The 18,935-nt window shown below is 38.0% G+C and overlaps 3 protein-coding genes and 1 pseudogene across 3 annotated transcripts; 2 read left to right on the top strand and 2 right to left on the bottom strand.

The window, feature by feature from the left end:
• Positions 1–898: 898 nt before the first annotated feature.
• Positions 899–3,159, bottom strand: LOC119997009 (probable receptor-like protein kinase At1g80640). Its single transcript, XM_038843782.1, has 8 exons — positions 2,563–3,159; positions 2,433–2,465; positions 2,192–2,332; positions 1,964–2,104; positions 1,650–1,865; positions 1,419–1,543; positions 1,162–1,368; positions 899–1,078 (listed from the first exon to the last, which is right to left on the bottom strand). The coding sequence occupies exons 1-8, from the start codon at positions 3,131–3,133 to the stop codon at positions 899–901; spliced, it is 1,614 nt and encodes a 537-aa protein (XP_038699710.1). The 5' UTR covers positions 3,134–3,159.
• A 1,851-nt stretch (positions 3,160–5,010) lies between these two features.
• On the top strand, positions 5,011–9,483 carry LOC119997710 (annotated as a pseudogene).
• Positions 9,484–11,460: 1,977 nt separating this feature from the next.
• Positions 11,461–16,304, top strand: LOC119997709 (omega-6 fatty acid desaturase, chloroplastic-like). Its single transcript, XM_038844883.1, has 10 exons — positions 11,461–11,645; positions 11,718–11,772; positions 12,601–12,839; positions 13,340–13,483; positions 13,626–13,777; positions 14,220–14,342; positions 14,500–14,677; positions 14,903–15,021; positions 15,520–15,634; positions 15,922–16,304. Exons 1-10 carry the CDS (start codon positions 11,607–11,609, stop codon positions 16,081–16,083), a joined length of 1,326 nt encoding a protein of 441 aa, XP_038700811.1. The 5' UTR covers positions 11,461–11,606; the 3' UTR covers positions 16,084–16,304.
• A 448-nt stretch (positions 16,305–16,752) lies between these two features.
• LOC119995797 (BTB/POZ domain-containing protein At2g24240-like) lies at positions 16,753–18,874 on the bottom strand. Its single transcript, XM_038842237.1, has one exon. The coding sequence runs from the start codon at positions 18,387–18,389 to the stop codon at positions 17,031–17,033; it is 1,359 nt and encodes a 452-aa protein (XP_038698165.1). The 5' UTR covers positions 18,390–18,874; the 3' UTR covers positions 16,753–17,030.
• Between the last annotated feature and the right edge of the window lie 61 nt (positions 18,875–18,935).

Here is an 18,935-nt window from a genome sequence, read left to right as displayed (position 1 = left end):
AAAAAAAACTAATACTTTTTATAGAATTGTAGCAAGTTATTCAATTAGAAAAGATAACAATCTAGTCATGCAATTGTTAAGATAGTAGGAAGCCATCTATTTCAAATGTCTAAACTAATGAAAAAAAATAAGTATTTTGATATGTTAGCATGAATTTAATATGATTTGCTAGTGTCATTATAATTCATTGGGATAAAACAATTCTTTCAAGTTATGCTATGATTAAAAAATAAATTCATCATTGAACAATGCGTGCTTATTGTGCAAGGAGGTCCATAATTTAATTTTTCAATCTTAGGATATTATTTAGAATCATCTTACTTTGCATAACGTGTAGACTATGTATTAGTATTTCTAAAGTATTCTCACCATATAAAATAGAGAATTTAACATATAAACATTTTGGCAAGCTGACATAAGAAAATTTTATGGGTTGTGTCCACATGCGTAGTTTGTAGGCTCATACTCATGCACGATGCGTTTATTCATTGCACACTTGAAAAGTAGTGATTGTGGGCCCGATGAGTTTACTCACTGTCATATGTTGTCAATTGGGTTAATACAACTTTTGCACACTGAAAAATAGTCAGTGTTTCAATTTGTACATCATTTTTTTAAATGTTTCAATTTGGTCACCCAATGATAAAATTGTTTTTCAGGTAGATTTTCCCACTTTGACGCAATCAAACTGCACATGTGGCAATCAATATTTGGACATTCAACGTGCCACACGTGCAGTTTGACTGCCCCAAAGTGAGAAAATCTGTCGAGAGACCAAGTTGAAACAATTTTATCATTGGGTGACTAAATTGAAACATTTTAAGCAACAGTGTGGAAATTGAAAAACTGACTATCTTTCGAGGTGCAAAAGTGATATTAACCCGTTGTCAACTATTTATCATGCTTCCTCAAGTTTTCTCAAAACCTGCACCATGTTTGGTCTTTGACGTTCATTTGGTGATCCACATTGAACAGCCATGGACAACATGATTTGAAATTGATTTGAATCATGTGCACCTCTTAAATAGGGATCTGCTATATCATTTGTGCTTCTTCCTTCCACCATGAGAGCCTTGGCCTGCTATCACAATAAGAAAACATAGTCATCTAGCCTTCTCTGTACGTAAAATCGGTACATTTTGAGCTCGAAAGTAGATGTACCGTATCAACCAGAGAATCTGGTCTTCTTCCTGTCAGAAGTTGAAGCAACACAACCCCGAAATCGAAGACATCTTTCGCTGTAGTTTCTGATTCATTTCGTTCCTTCACGTTGTGAATCGACAGTGCAGAAAGTGAGATCTTGGCCTCTAGATTCTCATTCAACAATATGTTTGTTAACTGTGTCAAGATGAGTACTGTTAGCATTATCTGATTATACAAAAGAAAGGGCAATGGCTTTGAAGTAGTAGTAATCTTACCTTTATATCTCCATGAACCGTCTTCTGAAACGGATTGTTATGCATATATGATAATCCTCGCGCGATATCCATCGATATTCGCAACCTTTGCTCCCATGTTAAGATTGGTTTCTTATTTTCACTTCCTAAACTTCAATGCTTACCACGGTAAGTATGCGTAAATTGTCAAAGAAAAGTACAGTTTATGTTATGCAGAATGTTCACTGAACATATGCCTTCTGATAAACTGACCTATAAGCCAGCTTGCTAAATCACCATTAGCACAATATTCATAAACTAGGCAGTGATCCATGCTTTGACAGTAACCGAGAACGCTGACCAGATTCGGATGCCTGATCTTTGCTTTTCTGCATAACTCGTCGAGAAAACTAGCAATCTTAATACCATGGTCGAGTTTCTTGATTGCAACCCTCATTCCATTTGGCAGAATTCCAATGTAAGTTCCGCCTACAGAAAATCACAAATAGATTATCAGTTTTTTTTTCTTTCCGCGCCAATTCAATAGATTAGAGTAATTAATCAGACCGTGTAGCTAAGCATAGTACCATTAGTCCCCTCTGCAATCAAATGTAGATTGTCGAAAAATTTGGTAGCTTTTGTCATTTCATCTTGTGAGAATACAAAGAGATCAGAGCTGGCAAATCGTCCGCTGGATTCATCTTCAAGTGTCTTCTCAAGCACCATAACTACACAGAAACTGGTTGATTAGTAATGTAAGAAAAAAAAACACATCAAGACAGTAAAGCTCACATATATACATTTATATGGTTCACCTGATAAATCTTTGATCTCCTTTTCGTTGTCGTGTAGTAGTTGCTTCCTTGTTAACTGATAAAGAATTGGAGCCACAATTAACAGCGACGCTGCCAGGATCACGATGATTAGTACTTTCTTGGAACCCATGATATACCCATCTGTGTATTTATCAATCAATCAGAACACATTTTCATTGATATCAGCATGAAAAAACATAACATTCTCTGTGTTGTATCAATACAAAACATGTTTATTGACCTTTCTTGGGACTAGTTGTTGCGATCGAGTTGTCTGGAGCACAAGCACAAAAGAAAAGATATTAGTCTAAGAAATTAATCAGAAAAGAAACAGAATGTTACAATAACGAAGAATCGGATAGATTTCTTACTTATCTCGTTCCATAAACAAGAAAATGTTGCAGGAACCCAATTCGGAGACTCAACGTCCCCGCTGGCAAGACTTACAAGGAGAGCTTCAGGGCACCATTTTGAACTATCACCTTCTCCAAAAGCCTCCAAGGACTGCTTATATGAAACTAAGCAGTTAAAACATGCATCATCGCTATAATTACTCGTCGACAAGCCTTTACAATTGGACTTGAAGTCGCTAAATCTCTCAACCCCGAGAACACTAATGACCGAATCAGTACTTTTTGAGCACAAATTTGGGGGTGTTGAAGAGGATATGAAGCCTTGTATTTCACATATGGACAGATTAGTCCTATTGTGAAGAGCTTGAAATGATTCACTGCAATCTTGAGCTTCAGTTGCCTCGAGGAATTTGGACCGAGACTGGTTTGCTCTGACAGTCATTGCTTGAAAAAGAGATTGCAGCGCAGAACGACAACATGGTTGTGTAGTTAATGGACGAATTGCATTGTCAAAGCACTCGCTGTGAGGTTCATAGGGGAATCGATTGAAATCTAAAGAACACGTACCTGGATCAATAAGAAAATGCATTCAAACTACATGTTAGCTCAACATTTTTTTTAAAAAAACTTCTTGAAATCAGTTTTCTTCTGCTGAATGCTTACTTGAACTAATCTTGCGGGGATTGCATAACAGAACAAAAAGAATGTATAAAAAGAGATAGTTCATAGTTAGAAACTGCAAAAGAAAGAAAAATGTAAAATTTCTTGCAAATGATCACAAGTAAAACTGATAAGAACAAAACAAACTGTTGTTGCTTAATGAAGTTGCAGAGACCAAATCACAAAGACTAGGTGGTAATAAACAAAAATCCAAACACCATTTGGTTTTACCCAAGTGAAGATATATATGTAACTAAAGCCGGCTTTCGGAATTGACAATGAAGTACACAGATGATCATTGACTCAGTATGGACCTCAGTGTATTTTTCTAACAATGTGTTAGTGACATTTCTGTCATTTGTTGCTGAGTATTGTAACAGCCAAACAGAAAAAGCTTCTGTATAGGCCATCTACAGTGCTGTCTAGTTTATTCAGTCTATTTTTCTCCAAGTATATAGGCAGGGGCGGAGGGAGGGGGACTGCACTGGGAAGCCCAGTGTAGGTTTTTCTTAAAAAAAAAATACACTTCAGCTCGTTCTTCTCCGTTGCATTCTCTCCGCCGTGTCAGATTCTTTCTTTCCTCTATTCTGATTAGAGATTTTTTCTTCTTGGGCCTTTACTTTAAAGGCCTGTCTTTACTTGCTTGGGCTCTTTATTATGATCTCATTATTGGGCCTATAAATTTCAGGTCCACCTTTTCAAGTCCATCTCTGGACTTCTTCTTTACAATGTTTTCTTTACAGGTCAAAGACCTGATACATCTGCGTCAGTTTTGTATCAGAACATGTTGCATTTGAAGGTTCAAGTAGCCGTTGTCACATTACTCTTGAAATATATATATCACTATATCAGTACATGAATTTCTTCTCTTCTAGTTCTTCTTCTTCCTCTCGACCTCTTCTTCTTTTTCAACCTATGTTCGATGTCACAAGATATTTAACTTTCTTCTGGGAGGTTGTAATTTGTGAAGAGGTGCAACCCAACTTAATTAACAAAATATTTTATTCACATTTTCACAATGGTTGGCGGTGGCTCCAGCAATTCTATCCACAATCTGCAACTATCCCCACGCTGCAAAGATTGTCAAGCCCTGTTACCTTATAAACCCCCGTATGAGACCCTCTCCTTATTCACACTCTAGCTAAGCCCACAAAAGTTTCAGGAGGAGAGCTGGGGGTTCTTGGATTGGAATTTCTGCTTATCTGTTAGCGGGTCCTCAAGTTTGCACACGAGGATTGGTTTGGCATTGATGCAGGGTGTGTGGTGGAAAAGTATGTCGACGGTTGATGAACTCCCGAGAAAGCCAAGCGTAGGGATTGCACCATAATTGTTGAATTTTTTGACATGAGTTGAAGGTTGGTTAATTCTTGGAATGGTGAATTCTAAGTGGATGTACTCTTTATGGTGGAGTATGACGATTCTCTGTGTTCACAGAGTTGTGATTATCGGTGAAGACAGTGTCATAGCAAAAGTTATGAAATTTTTTGATAAGGTAGAGATTGTAGATATTGACAAAAAAAAGTTTGGTAAGTAGAAAAGACGTGGGACCCACTAGAAGGAAATGAATGGCATGCGCATGGGACAATTGTATACATATATGTGTATATATATGTTGAGAAATACAAATACACGGCTTGCATGGACGGTTTGGTGGAGCCAAATACAGATAACTGGGTGGTCTTGTTCAATGCTTGTATTAAATGCATGGCATGTGTAGCCCGCATTTGGTGCAGTGCAACACTATTGCTTCTTCGGCAATGAACTCTATAAGTAGAGTTGAGGCAGCTTGGCTAAGTGTGTGGCACAAAGACACAGAACAACTATCACATAAGAGAGTGAGTGGAAGCACCACAACGAAGAGGGTGGCAGTGGTGCAACTGTCACCGGATCTGGAGTGGTGAAGTTCTTGAGATTATGGTTGTACAAATTACCATACAGTGAAAGTTTCTCTAGTTGTTTTGTTTTGATGTTTTTGTCTGATTTTGAAGTTTCCACGTAAATGTTTGTGTTGTGATTGTCTTTATTCTTCATTTCAAATTCTCTTTGGTTTGTTGATATTGCTGCAACGGAGGATCCTGGGGAATTTTCGTTATTTTCCGAACACTTGGATTGGAATTTCGATCTGCTTATCTGCTCAATGGCTTGCAGACTTGCAGACCCCGCGTTCTTCTTCATGGTATGGTCAGTCTCTCTATTTCTATTCCTATCGTTTGTGGGTTATGTCATGAATGTTATGTTATTGTTTTCATTTTCAGGGCCCCCGTGAGAGGCCAATTCGGAGCCACAGAATTACGACCCGTTGTTCTTCATGTATGTTCATCTTTCTTTGTATCTGTAAATTATTCCGTAGAATTGAGCACTGTCGAATTCTTAATCTCTTTGGCGTAAATGGGGATTTAGGGTTTTTTTTGCTTCTTCTATATAGTGCATATACTTTGATGCCGCATCAGATTGCGCTGCATTTTGCCTTTCAGTATAAATACTGGGTTCGAGTGATTGCATAATTTTGAGGTTGCTCCATTAAGTACTTCCAATTGTTCCTCTTTTCTCCTCCTTTTAAACCTAGTCATTCCTAATTAAAGAACTTGATTATAACCCCAGTGAGCTCATGATGAAGTAATTAGCCAAGTCTTTTGCCCCTATTGTAAGCCAATTTCATTGCATGCATTTGTGTGCTTTGCTGGTTTTTCCACCTGATTCATTCTTTAATACTTGCCGATGAGGTCGTTTTCAAGAGACAGGTTTTAACTATTTAAACCGGGACAGCCTCCTGCTGAGGGGATTTAAACCTCAACAATGCCTAATATCTGCAAGAAGGGCTAAAACGGTTCAAGCTGTGGCCATTCCAGTTGCACCATCTCCAGCAGACAGCACTGAGAGTAGAAAGCAGCAAGCAGAAAGATATGGCTTCAAGCAAATTGGAGAGCCACTTCCTGAAACTATCACATTGAGGGATATTATGGTTTCCCTTCCAAGGAAGGTAAGTTGTGCAATCAAGAAGCTGTCTCTTCTGAACATGATTCATTTATGTATGATTTCGCTACTTTGGACCTATCTTTCATTCATTTGGACTGATAAAACTGTTGAAATTGGATGCAACTACCCGGTACTGGTACTAACTGACCGAGCATTTTTCATTAAATATAATGGGTTTTCTGGATGCTGAACATTGTGTCGTTCTTTCACATTCTTTACCTCTTATATCATTCTTCTCCCCCCTATCAACTTCAGACATAATTTATAAGGGAAAGATCAAAGATGAGATGTTGTTAATTTCTATATTAGAGAATGAAGTTTCAATGTTATCGCTTTATAACAATTTCATTTTTGTTTTCTTTTTCTTTTGCGTAAGGTGTTTGAGATTGATGATGTGAAAGCGTGGAAGTCGGTTTTGATATCCGTAACTTCATATGCACTGGGGCTCTTAATGATTTCTAAGGCTCCATGGTACCTACTTCCTCTGGCATGGGCATGGACTGGGACTGCAGTTACTGGGGTAAGATATGTTTTGTACCTTTTCTCTTCAGGCTCTTCCTTGTTAATCCTTTTGTTCTATTTTTCATTTGCTTCTTAAAATTATTATCAAATTCACGCCCTTTTCCAACTTTTTAACACCTCCCCCACCCCCACGAAAAAAAGTTCTTTGTTATAGGTCATGATTGTGCTCACAAGTCATTTTCGAGGAACAAATCAGTGGAAGACATCGTAGGAACCCTGGCCTTTCTGCCACTGATATACCCATACGAGCCCTGGAGGATTAAGCACGACAAGCACCATGCGAAAACGAACATGTGAGTATGATCTCTCCTTTAACCAAAATATTATTGCATCTCCGATCACGCTCTAACATTAGGCTTCATTTTTTCTACAAAAAAAAAAACAACCAGAATCACTTCCATTATGCATAAAATGATTAGACCAATTGACTTTATAGAATGCAATGCACTTGCAGATTTGAAATATCTATTTCCAATATATTTGTGTCAATGCTCAATCATCTTACATTGTAGATGTCCATATTTAGCTCACTTATCTCTTTTGGGACCTTGTCATCATGTCACATGTATAATAAAGCTTGTGGAAGTGAATATTGTCCCACATTTATCCGGTATTTACAGGCAGAGTTTCCTTTTGTACTTCTATCTCTTTGCATTTTAGCTTCCAGAATTACACTTATCTTTCATATTGTAAACTATAGGTTGTTTGGAGATACTGCCTGGCATCCTATTTTGAAAGGGAAGTATGATTCACACCCTGTTTTGCGAAAGGCGCTCACATATGCGTACGGCCCACTTAGGCCGTGGATGACTATTGTTCACTGGTATGTCAGTAAAATTAAAGAATTATAAAACATGAGTTTGAGGATTACAGGGTCTAAATTCCTTTGTCCATGATTGTTGATGTTTAGCTACAATAACTTTGTGACCTTTTAGTTCCCCAAATGTTCATCGGTTTAACTCGTACAAGCATTCTAGTAGGTTGTATTGGCACTTCGATATGAGAAAGTTCAGACACATTGAAGTTAATAGGGTGAAGATGAGTTTGGCATGTGTTTTTGCATTTATGGCAATTGGATGGCCTCTGCTTATCTACAAAAGACGGGTGTTATTGGATGGATTAATTTCTGGTTAATGCCATGGCTGGGCTACCATTTCTGGGTAATGTTACTGCCTGGCCGTTTGTGTTCTTATTCTTGATTTGGAACCTCATGCTTGAGTATTCCTGATTTTTTTTTTTCTTTTCTTAACTTTGCAGATGAGTACATTTACAATGGTGCAACATACGGCTCCTCATATACCTTTCAAAACTTCACATGAGTGGAATGCTGCTCAAGCCCAGCTCAATGGAACAGTTCATTGTGATTACCCTCGTTGGTAATAATTCTTGTACAGATTGTGCATTAATATACTATAACTATAGGATACCCACCTCTCACGAATTACTGCATTTATTTGCGTGATCCACAAACGACGATGTTGTTGTAATCTATATCACTTGTCAATTTTAGAGGGATCAATTTTAGCGACACAAGTTTTGTTACTAGAAGTTGGGAAAACCGGTTTAACTTCACAAGTTGCCTGTATAATGACATGCTGTGTTGTAAAGAAATTTGGTGCATAATCCCCAAAGATCCTTTAGAAGGGTAGTGACAGTGTGTTTTATTTTATTCTTGAAATGTTTGGTTTTGACATTGATAGGCGCCTACCACTTATGCAAAAGAGTAAAATGGCACTGATTTTTCTTCCACAGGATTGAGATCCTCTGCCATGATATAAATGTGCATATCCCTCATCATGTTTCTCCAAGGATACCGAGCTATAATTTATCAGAAGCTCATAGATCTCTGGAGGCGAACTGGGGAAAGGTAGAATCACTTGATCTCTTTGTGGTTGTTCAAATGATGAACAGACAAAAAAATGTGTCTTATAGTCATGTGAATGCGTTCTATGTTGCTGCATGGCTTTTTAAGGATCCATACTTTTTATAAGTGTCGTTAGGACCGGTAAATGTACCAAGATTCTATTGAAAAGCACACTCATTTCTTAAATCCAAAAATGGAAACATTCTAGTTCGATGTGAAATTATAACATCGTCGTCTGGTGTTTAAACTCTATTGTGCTGACATTTTGTGCTCCTTTCATGCTGTTTTACAGTACCTAACTGAAGCTACGTGGAATTGGCGGTTAATGAAGACGATAATGACGATCTGCCATGTATATGACAAAGAGCAAAACTATGTTGCTTTCGACGAAGTGTTCCCTGATGAATCTCAGCCGATTACCTTCCTTAAAAAAGTCATGACTGATTACGCTTGATTACTGAATACTGCGAGGTCCACCACCTTTGGCTTCCTTCTTATCTATGATTCTCCTTTTTCTGGTCAAATTTGTTTTGCTAATCCATTCATTTTCTGAAAGAAATTGAGAAGCTTCCTCCAAGTTCTCAATTTACTTCTCTTCGGAGAGGCTATAATTACCTATAATAGCCGGGTTCTTGTCGTCAGAGGTGGAGGCTTGGCTTCTGCCGGCCCCTACCAAATCCAAGAGGGAAATTTTCCTGCTGATCTTCCAATGTACTTGTTGTTTAGCTATGGCTAAGTGGAATTTGTTCTAATTTTTTTCGATTGTATTAAACTCTTGTAATCCAGGCCTTTTCGGTCTGTTCAAGAGGAAATTTGATCATCTTTAGTGTTCAACTTCATGTTTGCATCATGCATCCTACGATTATGTTAACTAGTTGTGAAATTTAAACAAGGCATTGCAACTTTTATGTTCTTCCTTCCTCTTTGCTCTTTCGTGGTAGGTTGGTGGGTGGAGCAAAATCCTTGTGGGTTTACTTTTTATTATGGATTTCTCCCTGTTTTAGCATCTGAAGTTATGTACTAAGGAAGTTCTGAACCAAACAAGAGACGGACCTTAACAGCGGGATAAAATAGCAAGGCAAGTTCATAATTGTTAGGAACAGAAAATGGCCTAGGAGGCTAGGACCAATTCTGGTGATGTGAGAGTGATGCCTAGCAGATCCTGCTGATCTTCCAATGTACTTGACCTTGCTATTTATATACACACACACATACGTATAAACCTTAAACAAATAAAACCTTAGTAACACATACAAAGTTGATGTCCTATTTTCGTCACTGACTGTTTAAACGTTCTAATTCATTAACTTGAAGTTTAAAATTATTCTATTTTGATAACTCGGACATATTTTCTCGCTTTTGTTCAGTCAACCCACTTATGTGACAGGTTGACTGTTAAATAGTTATCCCACTTTGACAATGTGACAAGTTGCGTTGATCAATGTTATAAAAACCATGTCGAACATCAAACCAGGCGAGGGATTGAATTACTGGTTCAACTAGTGGGTCATGGGTGGAACATCAAGTTTGATTAAAAAATAAAGATATATATTAATATCAAAAATACTGCTAAAAATAAATATTATAATAATATCATATGATGATTCATAAAAAATCTAAGATATTAGAAAATCAATACAGAACAATACACCCAATCAATACATATAGAAATCAAGTTTCACATCATTTAACGATCAACCTGACTGAGCGAAAGTAGCAAAATCTGTTGGAATTATTAAAATGGAACAATTTTGAACTTAAGATGAATGAACTAGAAAGTTTAAACATTACGTTGTTGTGTATTAAATGATTATGACCTGTAGTGTATAGCAAAAAACATTTGAAAGGTAGAACAATATATATGATTATCAACAGAAACTCAATATATCACATGCATCAAACTTAAAAACAATATTGAGTAACAATTGGGTGTAAAATTAACAAACCAAACTATAGTGTTACCAAACACGTGAAGACGAGAGCGAGGTACGCGAATGTGAATCTCCTTAAGGTGAATTTGCCCCAGCCACTTGGTGTCGACACTTTCCGGACAAGCACCTCCCTAGATACAACGCTCTTTTTGTGTAGGTAAGTGACACTTCAATACCACACAACACTTTCGAACCAAGAAAATGAATGTACTATCAGATTTGTGAACAAAGGAATAAGAGGAGAATAATAGTTTTTTTGTAGTCTTTCAACTCTACAACTAAGCTCTCTATTTATAGTAGAGCAATGCAACAAAATGGCCCACAAAATCAACAATATGGACTGATTTTCAATACTCATTATTAACCAAATATACTACTCAACCACCCACTTTCGTTGTGAAATTATCTCCACTAATCATTGACCATAAACAACCCACATTCTTTGTGGGGGGACTTTAACTAACTTTGAATTGGTCATATTATGCGCCAATGTATATGAGATTTATGCATGAATGAAAAATGTGTCTTGGAATGAAGGACATTTCATTCAACTACACGTAATACGTAATGATATTTAATACCATTATTTTCCAACATACGTAACGAAAATGGATCACGACGTGCCTTTGGTGATGTCATGTCCACCTCAAAACGCAACTATTCCAACTAATAAACTAGAATGGCGAGTCTCAAATTCTCAATAAACATGTGTTATTTGTGATGGTAGTGTAAACAATTTGAATTGCACGATTCTTTAACCTTTTTCAGTTTTTCTTTTCCCCTCTTTGCCTTAAATAAATAATTATTAAAACCAAAAATTGACAAAAAGGAGGAGTCCCGACTTGAAAGTTGAGGCCCAATTTGGGCCCAAGTTATCGAACAGTCAGCCACGCATGCGTCAATGGTTGGCGGTGGCTCCAGCAATTCTATCCACAATCGACAACTATCCCCCACGCTGCAAAGATTGTCAAGCCCTGTTACCTTATAAACCCGAATGTTCGGCCCCATATGAGACCCTCTCCTTATTCACACACTAAACCCACACAAGTTTCAGAAGGAGAGCTAAGAGCTGGGGGTTCTTGGGATTGGAATTTCTGCTTTTCTGCTCAATGGCTTGCAGACTTGCAGAGCCCGCGTTCTTCTTCATGGTATGATCAGTTTATCTATTTCTATTCCCGCGTTCTTCTTCATGAATGTTATGTAATTGTGTTCATTTTCAGGGCCCCCGTGAGAGGCCAATTCGCAGCCACAGAATTACGACCCGTTGTTCTTCATGTACGTTAATCTTTCTTTGTATCTGTAAATTATTCCGTAGAATGGTGCACTATCAATGTCAGAAATTATTTTCGATGTATCCACGGAACCGGACAACCCAAAGCGGACAATATTGTTGATGTGTATGGGAGTGTGGATTTACAACAGCGTTGGCGTAAATGGGGATTTTGTGCTTCTTCTATACAATTCATATACAGTGCATGTACTTTGATGCCGCCGCATCAGATTGTGCTGCATTTTGCCTTTTAGAATAACTATTGGGTTCGAGTGATTGCATGATTTTGAGGTTGCTCCATTAAGTACATCCAGTTATTCCTCTTTTTCCTCCTTTTAAACCTAGCCATTCCAAATTAATGAACTTGATTATAATCCCAGTGAGTTCGTGATGAAGTAATTAGCCAAGTATTACAAAAGAGTTATTTAGTTTTGGTGAGCATTCTTCAGCTCATTGAACCGACAGAATAAATTGTACACTGTTTCACCATTTGGCATTGAGATGCTTTCGCGAATTACGTGCACTTGATATAACTTAAACTGTACCCAGCATAAGTAGTGCATCCAGTTTCGGCCAGAGTAAGTAGACTTCCAGATTTGGAAACTTTAAGCATGCTTCTCATTTGCAATAAATTGGAAACTTTAAGCATGCTTCTCATTTGCAATAAAACTTATAGCTGATTCTTTGGACTTGAATTCCTCAAAGATGGTGCTGTTATGTCTTTTGCCCAAATTGTAAGCCAATTTCATTGCAAGCATTTGTGTGCTTTGCTGGTTTTTCCACCTGATTCATTCTTTGTAATACTTGCTGATGAGGCCGTTTTCAAGAGACAGGTTTTAACTATTTAAAACGGGATAGCCTCCTGTTGAGGGGATTTAAATTTCAACAATGCCTAATATCTGCGAGAAGGGCTAAAACGGTTCAAGCTGTGGCCATTCCAGTTGCACCATCTCCAGCGGACAGCACTGAGCGTAGAAAGCAGTTAGCAGAAAGATATGGCTTCAAGCAAATTGGAGAGCCACTCCCTGAAACTATCACATTGAGGGACATTATGGATTCCCTTCCAAGGAAGGTAAGTTGTACCATGTAGTCAATCAAGAAGTTGTCTCTTCTTAACACGATTCATTTATGTACAATTTCGCTACTTTGGACCTATCATTTGGGTTAATAAAACTGTTGAAATTGAATGCAACCATTTAATCAGATAAACTTTTAACTTAAGCATGTTGTCTTTATTGCATGCTTAGAGCATATAGTTTTACTGAAAAATTATTTAAGATGTGCTTTTATTGCTTATTTGGAATATATATATATATATGACCCAGTACTAACTGACCAAGCATTTTTTATTAAATATAATGGGTTTTCTGGACGCTGAACGTTGTGTCATTCTATCACATTCTTTTACCTCTTATTTCCTTCTTCTCCCCCATATCAGCTTCGGACATAATTTATAAGGGAAAGATATGCTTTCTAAGATGAGATGTTATCAATTTCTATATTAGAGATTGAAGTATCAATGTTATCGCTCTATACAAATTTCATTTTTGTTTCATTTTGCTTTTGTGTAAGGTGTTTGAGATTGATGACGTGAAAGCGTGGAAGTCAATTTTGATATCTGTAACTTCATATGCATTGGGGCTCTTAATGATTTCTAAGGCTCCATGGTACCTGCTTCCTCTGGCTTGGGCATGGACCGGGACTGCAGTGACTGGGGTAAGATCTGTTTTGTACCTTTTCTTCAGGCTCTTCCTTGTTAATCGTTTTGTTCTACTTTTCATTTGCTTCTTACGATTATTATCAAATTCACGTCTTTCCAACTTCTTTAACACCTCTTCCACCCCCATGGAAAAAAAAGTTCTTTGTTATAGGTCATGATTGTGCTCACAAGTCATTTTCGAGGAACAAATTAGTGGAAGATATTGTAGGAACTCTAGCCTTTCTGCCACTGATATACCCATACGAGCCGTGGAGGATTAAGCATGACAGGCACCATGCAAAAACGAACATGTCAGTATGATATCTCCTTTAACCAAGATATCAGCATCTCTGATCACGCTCTAACATTAGGCTTCATTTTTTCTACAAAAGAATCAGAATCACATCCATTATGCATAAACTGATTAGACCAATTGACTAATAGAATGCAATGCACTTGCAGATTTGAAATATCTATTTGCCGCATATATTTGCATCAATGTTCACGCATCTTACCTGATGATGGCACATGTTGCAAGTGTTATGTGGTAGATGTCCATATTTAGCACACTTATCCCTTTTGAGACCTTGTCAACGTGTCACATGTATTCATAAAATTTGTGGAAGTGAATATTGTCCTACATTTATCAGTCAATTACATGCAGGATTCCCTTTTGTGTCAGAGTATTGTACTTCTATCTCTTTGCATTTTAGCTTCCAGAATTACACTTATATTTCATATTGTAAAATATAGGTTGTTTGAAGATACAGCCTGGCATCCTGTTTTGAAAGAGGAGTATGATTCATACCCTGTTTTGCGAAAGGCACTCACATATGCGTACGGTCCACTTAGGCCGTGGATGTCTATTGCTCACTGGTATGTCAGTAAAATTAAAGAATTATAAAACATGAGTTTCAGAATTACAGGGTCTAAATTCCTTTGTCAATGGTTGTTGATGTGTAGCTAGAATAACTTAGTGATCTTTTAGTCCCCTAACTGTACATCGGTTTAACTCTTATAAGCATTCTAATAGGTTGGTATGGCACTTCGATATGAAAAAGTTCAGACCCAATGAAGTTAATAGGGTGAAGATCAGTTTGGCATGTGTTTTTGCATTTATGGCAATTGGATGGCCTCTGATTATCTACAAGACGGGTGTTATTGGATGGATTAATTTCTGGTTAATGCCATGGCTGGGCTACCATTTCTGGGTAATGTTACTGCCTTGCTGTTTCTGTTCTAATTCATGATTTGGAACCTTGTGCTTGATTATGTCAGTTCTTTAATTTACCAAGCTGCAGACATTTTAGTTCTCAAATTTTTTTGGGTCCCATCAAATTGCAGATTTTCATATATTTAAACTCATTAGTTTTACTTGGTTAAATTCAAATGTTCCCTTTTTTCTTTATTTTTTTTTTCTTTTCTTAACTTTGCAGATGAGTACATTTACAATGGTGCATCATACGGCTCCTCAGATACCTTTCAAATCTTCAGATGAGTGGAATGCTGCTCAGGCCCAGCTCAATGGAACAGTTCATTGTGATTACCCTCGTTGGTAATAATTCTTTAAGGCTGGTCTTTTTTAGTATTTTTTTAGTCTTACCTTTTGATTGACATAATTATCTTAAACACAGACTGAAGGCCAATCTTATCAAACAGTTTATCCTTGCTAAATGCCTCACTAGGTTTCTGTCTGAAATTTTTTTTAAAAAAGTCCTTTTAACTAAGGCTTTTGTACGATTGACATTGCCTAGTTCCCATTCACCTATTTCGAGGAGGGTGAGAAGAATCCTACGATCATGTTGTTCTAAATCTAATCTATATCACTTCTCAATTTTAGCAGGATCAAGTTTAATGACACAAGTTTTGTTTCTAGAAGTTGGGAAAGCTGGTTAGCTTCACAAGTTGCCTGTATAATGATATGTTGTGATATAAAAAAAAATTTGTTGCAGAATCCGCAAAGCTCCTTTAGAAAGGCAGCGTGTTTTATTTTATTCTTGGAATGTTACCACTTATGCAAAAGAGTAAAATGGCACTAATTTTTCTTCCACAGGATTGAGATCCTCTGTCATTATATCAATGTGCATGTCCCTCATCATGTTTCTCCAAGGATACCGAGCTATAATTTATCAGAAGCTCATAAATCTCTGGAGGCAAACTGGGGAAAGGTATAATCACTTTATTTCTTTGTCGTTGTTCATATGATGAATGTAGAAAGATGTGTCATATAGTCATGTGAATGCGTTCTATGTTTCATAGCTTTTAAGGATCCATTCTTTTTATCAGTGTGATAGGACAACTAAATGTAACCAACCAAGATGCTATTGAAAAGCGCACTCATTTCTTAAAACCATAAATGGAAACATTCTAGGTCGATGTGAAATCACAACATTGTTGTCTGGTGTTTAAACTCGATTTTGCTGACATTTTGTGCTCCTCTCATGCTGTTTAACAGTACCTAACTGAAGCTACATGGAATTGGCGGTTAATGAAGACGATCATGACAATGTGCCATATATATGACAAAGAGCACAACTATGTTGCTTTCGACGAAGTTGCCCCTGAAGAATCTCATCCGATTACATTCCTTAAGAAAGTCATGCCTGATTACGCTTGATTACTGAATACTATGAGGTCCACCACCTTTGGCTTCCTTCTTATCTATGATTCTCCCTTTTCTAGTCAAATTTGTTATGCTGATTCATTCAAGGGTTTAGTGTTTATGGTACATTTGATATGAGCAGGCACAGTTGGTCATTACAACTGACACAGATTCGCATAATTTTGCGGAGTATCTTCTCATACAATTATACAAAATGCTTGCTGTCATTTTAGTTATGGATTTCTCATTTTCTCCCTATTTTAGCGTTACTAAGGAAGTTCTGAACCAAACAAGAGACAGACCTTAAAGGATAAATAGCAAAGTCAAGTCCATAATTGTTAGGAACAGAAATGGCCTAGGACCAATTCTGGTGATGTGAATTATCTCAACAGAAGATACTAAAGCAAACATTCATCTACTTTATGCAAAGTGAGGGATACCTTTCTTTTAGCAGTTCAGTAGTTGCAACTGCCCTCACATGCAAACAGCATCTTACCCTCATTGAGAATCTGGGATCATTGATGAGATATTTTACTATCACCTGCTATGGTACTTTAAACCCACATGGAGGAAGACCCACTTTTTTAAGATTGAAAAAGAGTCAAAAGAGAAGCATTAAAGAACCATTCCACGTTGAGCTGTTAAAATGGCAAAAACACCTGCAATCTCTGCTGCTAGTTAATGACTGTAAGTATGGGGAGGGGAACCAAGATTTTCATATTCTGGTGGTCAATCAGTGTCAATTCTGTGTAACAAATAAGCAAAACCTTAGTAGTACAAACAAAGACTAGTAGTACAAAACTCTGAACATCTATACTGGTTTTCCTAATTAGTATTGTTTCAGCTCATACTCTATTATCTTCAACAACCCTATAAAGTGAAAACAAAACAATATGTTTATGTGAATATAGCTAAGATGAACAAAACCAAGATTGCAAAACCAAGCAAAGTACTGGCCTGAATCATATAATGGGAGGAGGTGGAGTCTCCCAAACATCAAACACATTCTCCTCATTGTGAAGTGCAAAAAGCCGATCTCCACCGATGGAGAAGTCGCATATGGATCCTCCATTGCTCCGTCGCAACCTAGATGTTAACACGCAATCCGGTCCACAAAAAACTGAAATGCAGTCATCCATTGATGAGAACAACTGTCCTTCATGTAATGCCAGCTTTGGATAACAAGGTTCTTCAGGCAACTTCCCTCTCATGAGCCGTTTCATCAACCGACTCCTCGAACTCCACCTTACACACCCTCCATTGATTCTCAAGTCTATAAACCCTAAATCCTCATATTCATTCACTACACAGATTGAATTACTTTCCTCCATAGCTACTGCATCTCGAACACGCTTCTCATCGACATTTATCGGTACACCAATATCAGACCAAGACCAGACCATACTCTTCTCCCTGAAATCCAACAAACTAATGTAACAGTTGTCCTTCCTAGGAAACAATGTAGCTACTAACAAGCAATTGCTTCCATCCAACCACTGCAATTTATCAGCATCCCCAAGTGACCAACCTGGAGATTCATAGAAGAAATCAATCTGTTTCCCTGTAATCTGATCCCAAACCCCAATCCCGTACTCATTACTCCTTCCTTTACAACTGCTAAAAATCCTCTCTCCATTCATACTCAATGCACCACCAGTGAAACTCTTCACCTGATTTTCATGGGACACCTGAAATTTGTGTCTTAATTCACCTGTGGACTTGCTGAACAATCCCATTCCTCCATCTCCGACCCGGCCTAATCTCTCACAAGCACTGATTACTATGCTTTCAGAGTCAACCCATATGACATCATTGACTCTCTGGTAATCAAGGTTCATTGGAGGGTGCTCCTCCATCATCCAATCATAGACATGGACTATGCTACCGTGTGCGACCGAGCAACCCCCGTCTGGCCCGGCCCGGATAGCAGTGCCATCTCCGGGTGCCCGGCCAGTCACGGATTGGGAGAGGATGAGTTGGTTGCCGTCGAATTGACCCCACTTGGCGGAGCGGACATGGTCCAGGAGGCCATAGAAGGCGGCTTCACGGTAGACGAGGCGTTCGGGGATGTTTGGGGGTAAGTGAAGCTCGCCGGTGCGGAGGAGATCGAGGAGGACCGAGAAGCAATCTGGGTTCCGGTCGATGAAGAGATAATCATCGCCATGGCAGGAATTGTTGTTGGTGTTCGATTTCGTATCCCAATTCTCGTCGAATAATGCACCAAAGAAGGAGTGGCGGCCGGCGTTGGCAAGGGTGGTGGTGGTGGTCTCGAAGACTCTGCCACCAACGTTGAATTTGACTCTGTCTCTCTGGATTCCCATGGTTGACTATTTGGCCTTTTTGGTTCCAAATTCAGGGAACCCAGATTTTGAGAGGCCACGAAAAACAGAGCCAATTATACTGCAAATGGAAGGGGAAAAAAGGCTGATTTTCCTAGAAAGTTGGAGGATATTGTGTTTGTTTCTTTCTTATGTACGAATAAATTTGAATTTGAAGGAACAAAATGTAGTTGGAAACAAGAAAGGGAGAAACAAACACAATGGTGTCTTCAGCAACGGAGGTTGATTGATCAAACGAGAGCGAATTTGATCAAATTCTGAGAAACTGAGATCTGGGTATTGTGAGAAGAAGGTTAGGAGAAATGGGTTTTTAATTTGGTGGGATTTGGTAGCGATGAGTTGTAGAATTGGAGCAGTTTAAATTTGAAAGAAAAAGGAATACACACTTGATTTCATTTTCAAATCTGTGTCTTCCTATTTACTCTGCCTTTTCTTTCCATCCGGCTTCTCTCTCTTTCCCACCTCTGTTTGTTTGCCTTGTTTGGTCCGACTCTGGTCCGGACATACTTGAGCTTTATACGATTAAAC

Source organism: Tripterygium wilfordii, chromosome 4 (assembly GCF_013401445.1).
Source record: "Tripterygium wilfordii isolate XIE 37 chromosome 4, ASM1340144v1, whole genome shotgun sequence".
Classification (NCBI taxonomy): Eukaryota; Viridiplantae; Streptophyta; class Magnoliopsida; order Celastrales; family Celastraceae; genus Tripterygium; species Tripterygium wilfordii.
This window is presented reverse-complemented; position numbering and strand designations above follow the sequence as displayed.

Excerpts from the sequence above, each read along its gene's own strand:
- LOC119997009 (XM_038843782.1), bottom strand. The coding sequence starts at position 3,133 with ATGCATTTTCTTATTGATCCAGGTACGTGTTCTTTAGATTTCAATCGA. Across the intron at positions 1,369-1,418 it reads CGGTTCATGGAGATATAAAG|ATAATGCTAACAGTACTCAT; the intron begins GTAAGATTACTA and ends TTGTATAATCAG. Across the intron at positions 1,079-1,161 it reads CAGATTCTCTGGTTGATACG|GCCAAGGCTCTCATGGTGGA; the intron begins GTACATCTACTT and ends TTGTGATAGCAG.
- LOC119997709 (XM_038844883.1), top strand. The coding sequence starts at position 11,607 with ATGGCTTGCAGACTTGCAGAGCCCGCGTTCTTCTTCATG. Across the intron at positions 14,678-14,902 it reads GGCTGGGCTACCATTTCTGG|ATGAGTACATTTACAATGGT; the intron begins GTAATGTTACTG and ends TTAACTTTGCAG. Across the intron at positions 15,022-15,519 it reads CATTGTGATTACCCTCGTTG|GATTGAGATCCTCTGTCATT; the intron begins GTAATAATTCTT and ends TTTCTTCCACAG.
- LOC119995797 (XM_038842237.1), bottom strand. The coding sequence starts at position 18,389 with ATGGGAATCCAGAGAGACAGAGTCAAATTCAACGTTGGTGGCAGAGTC.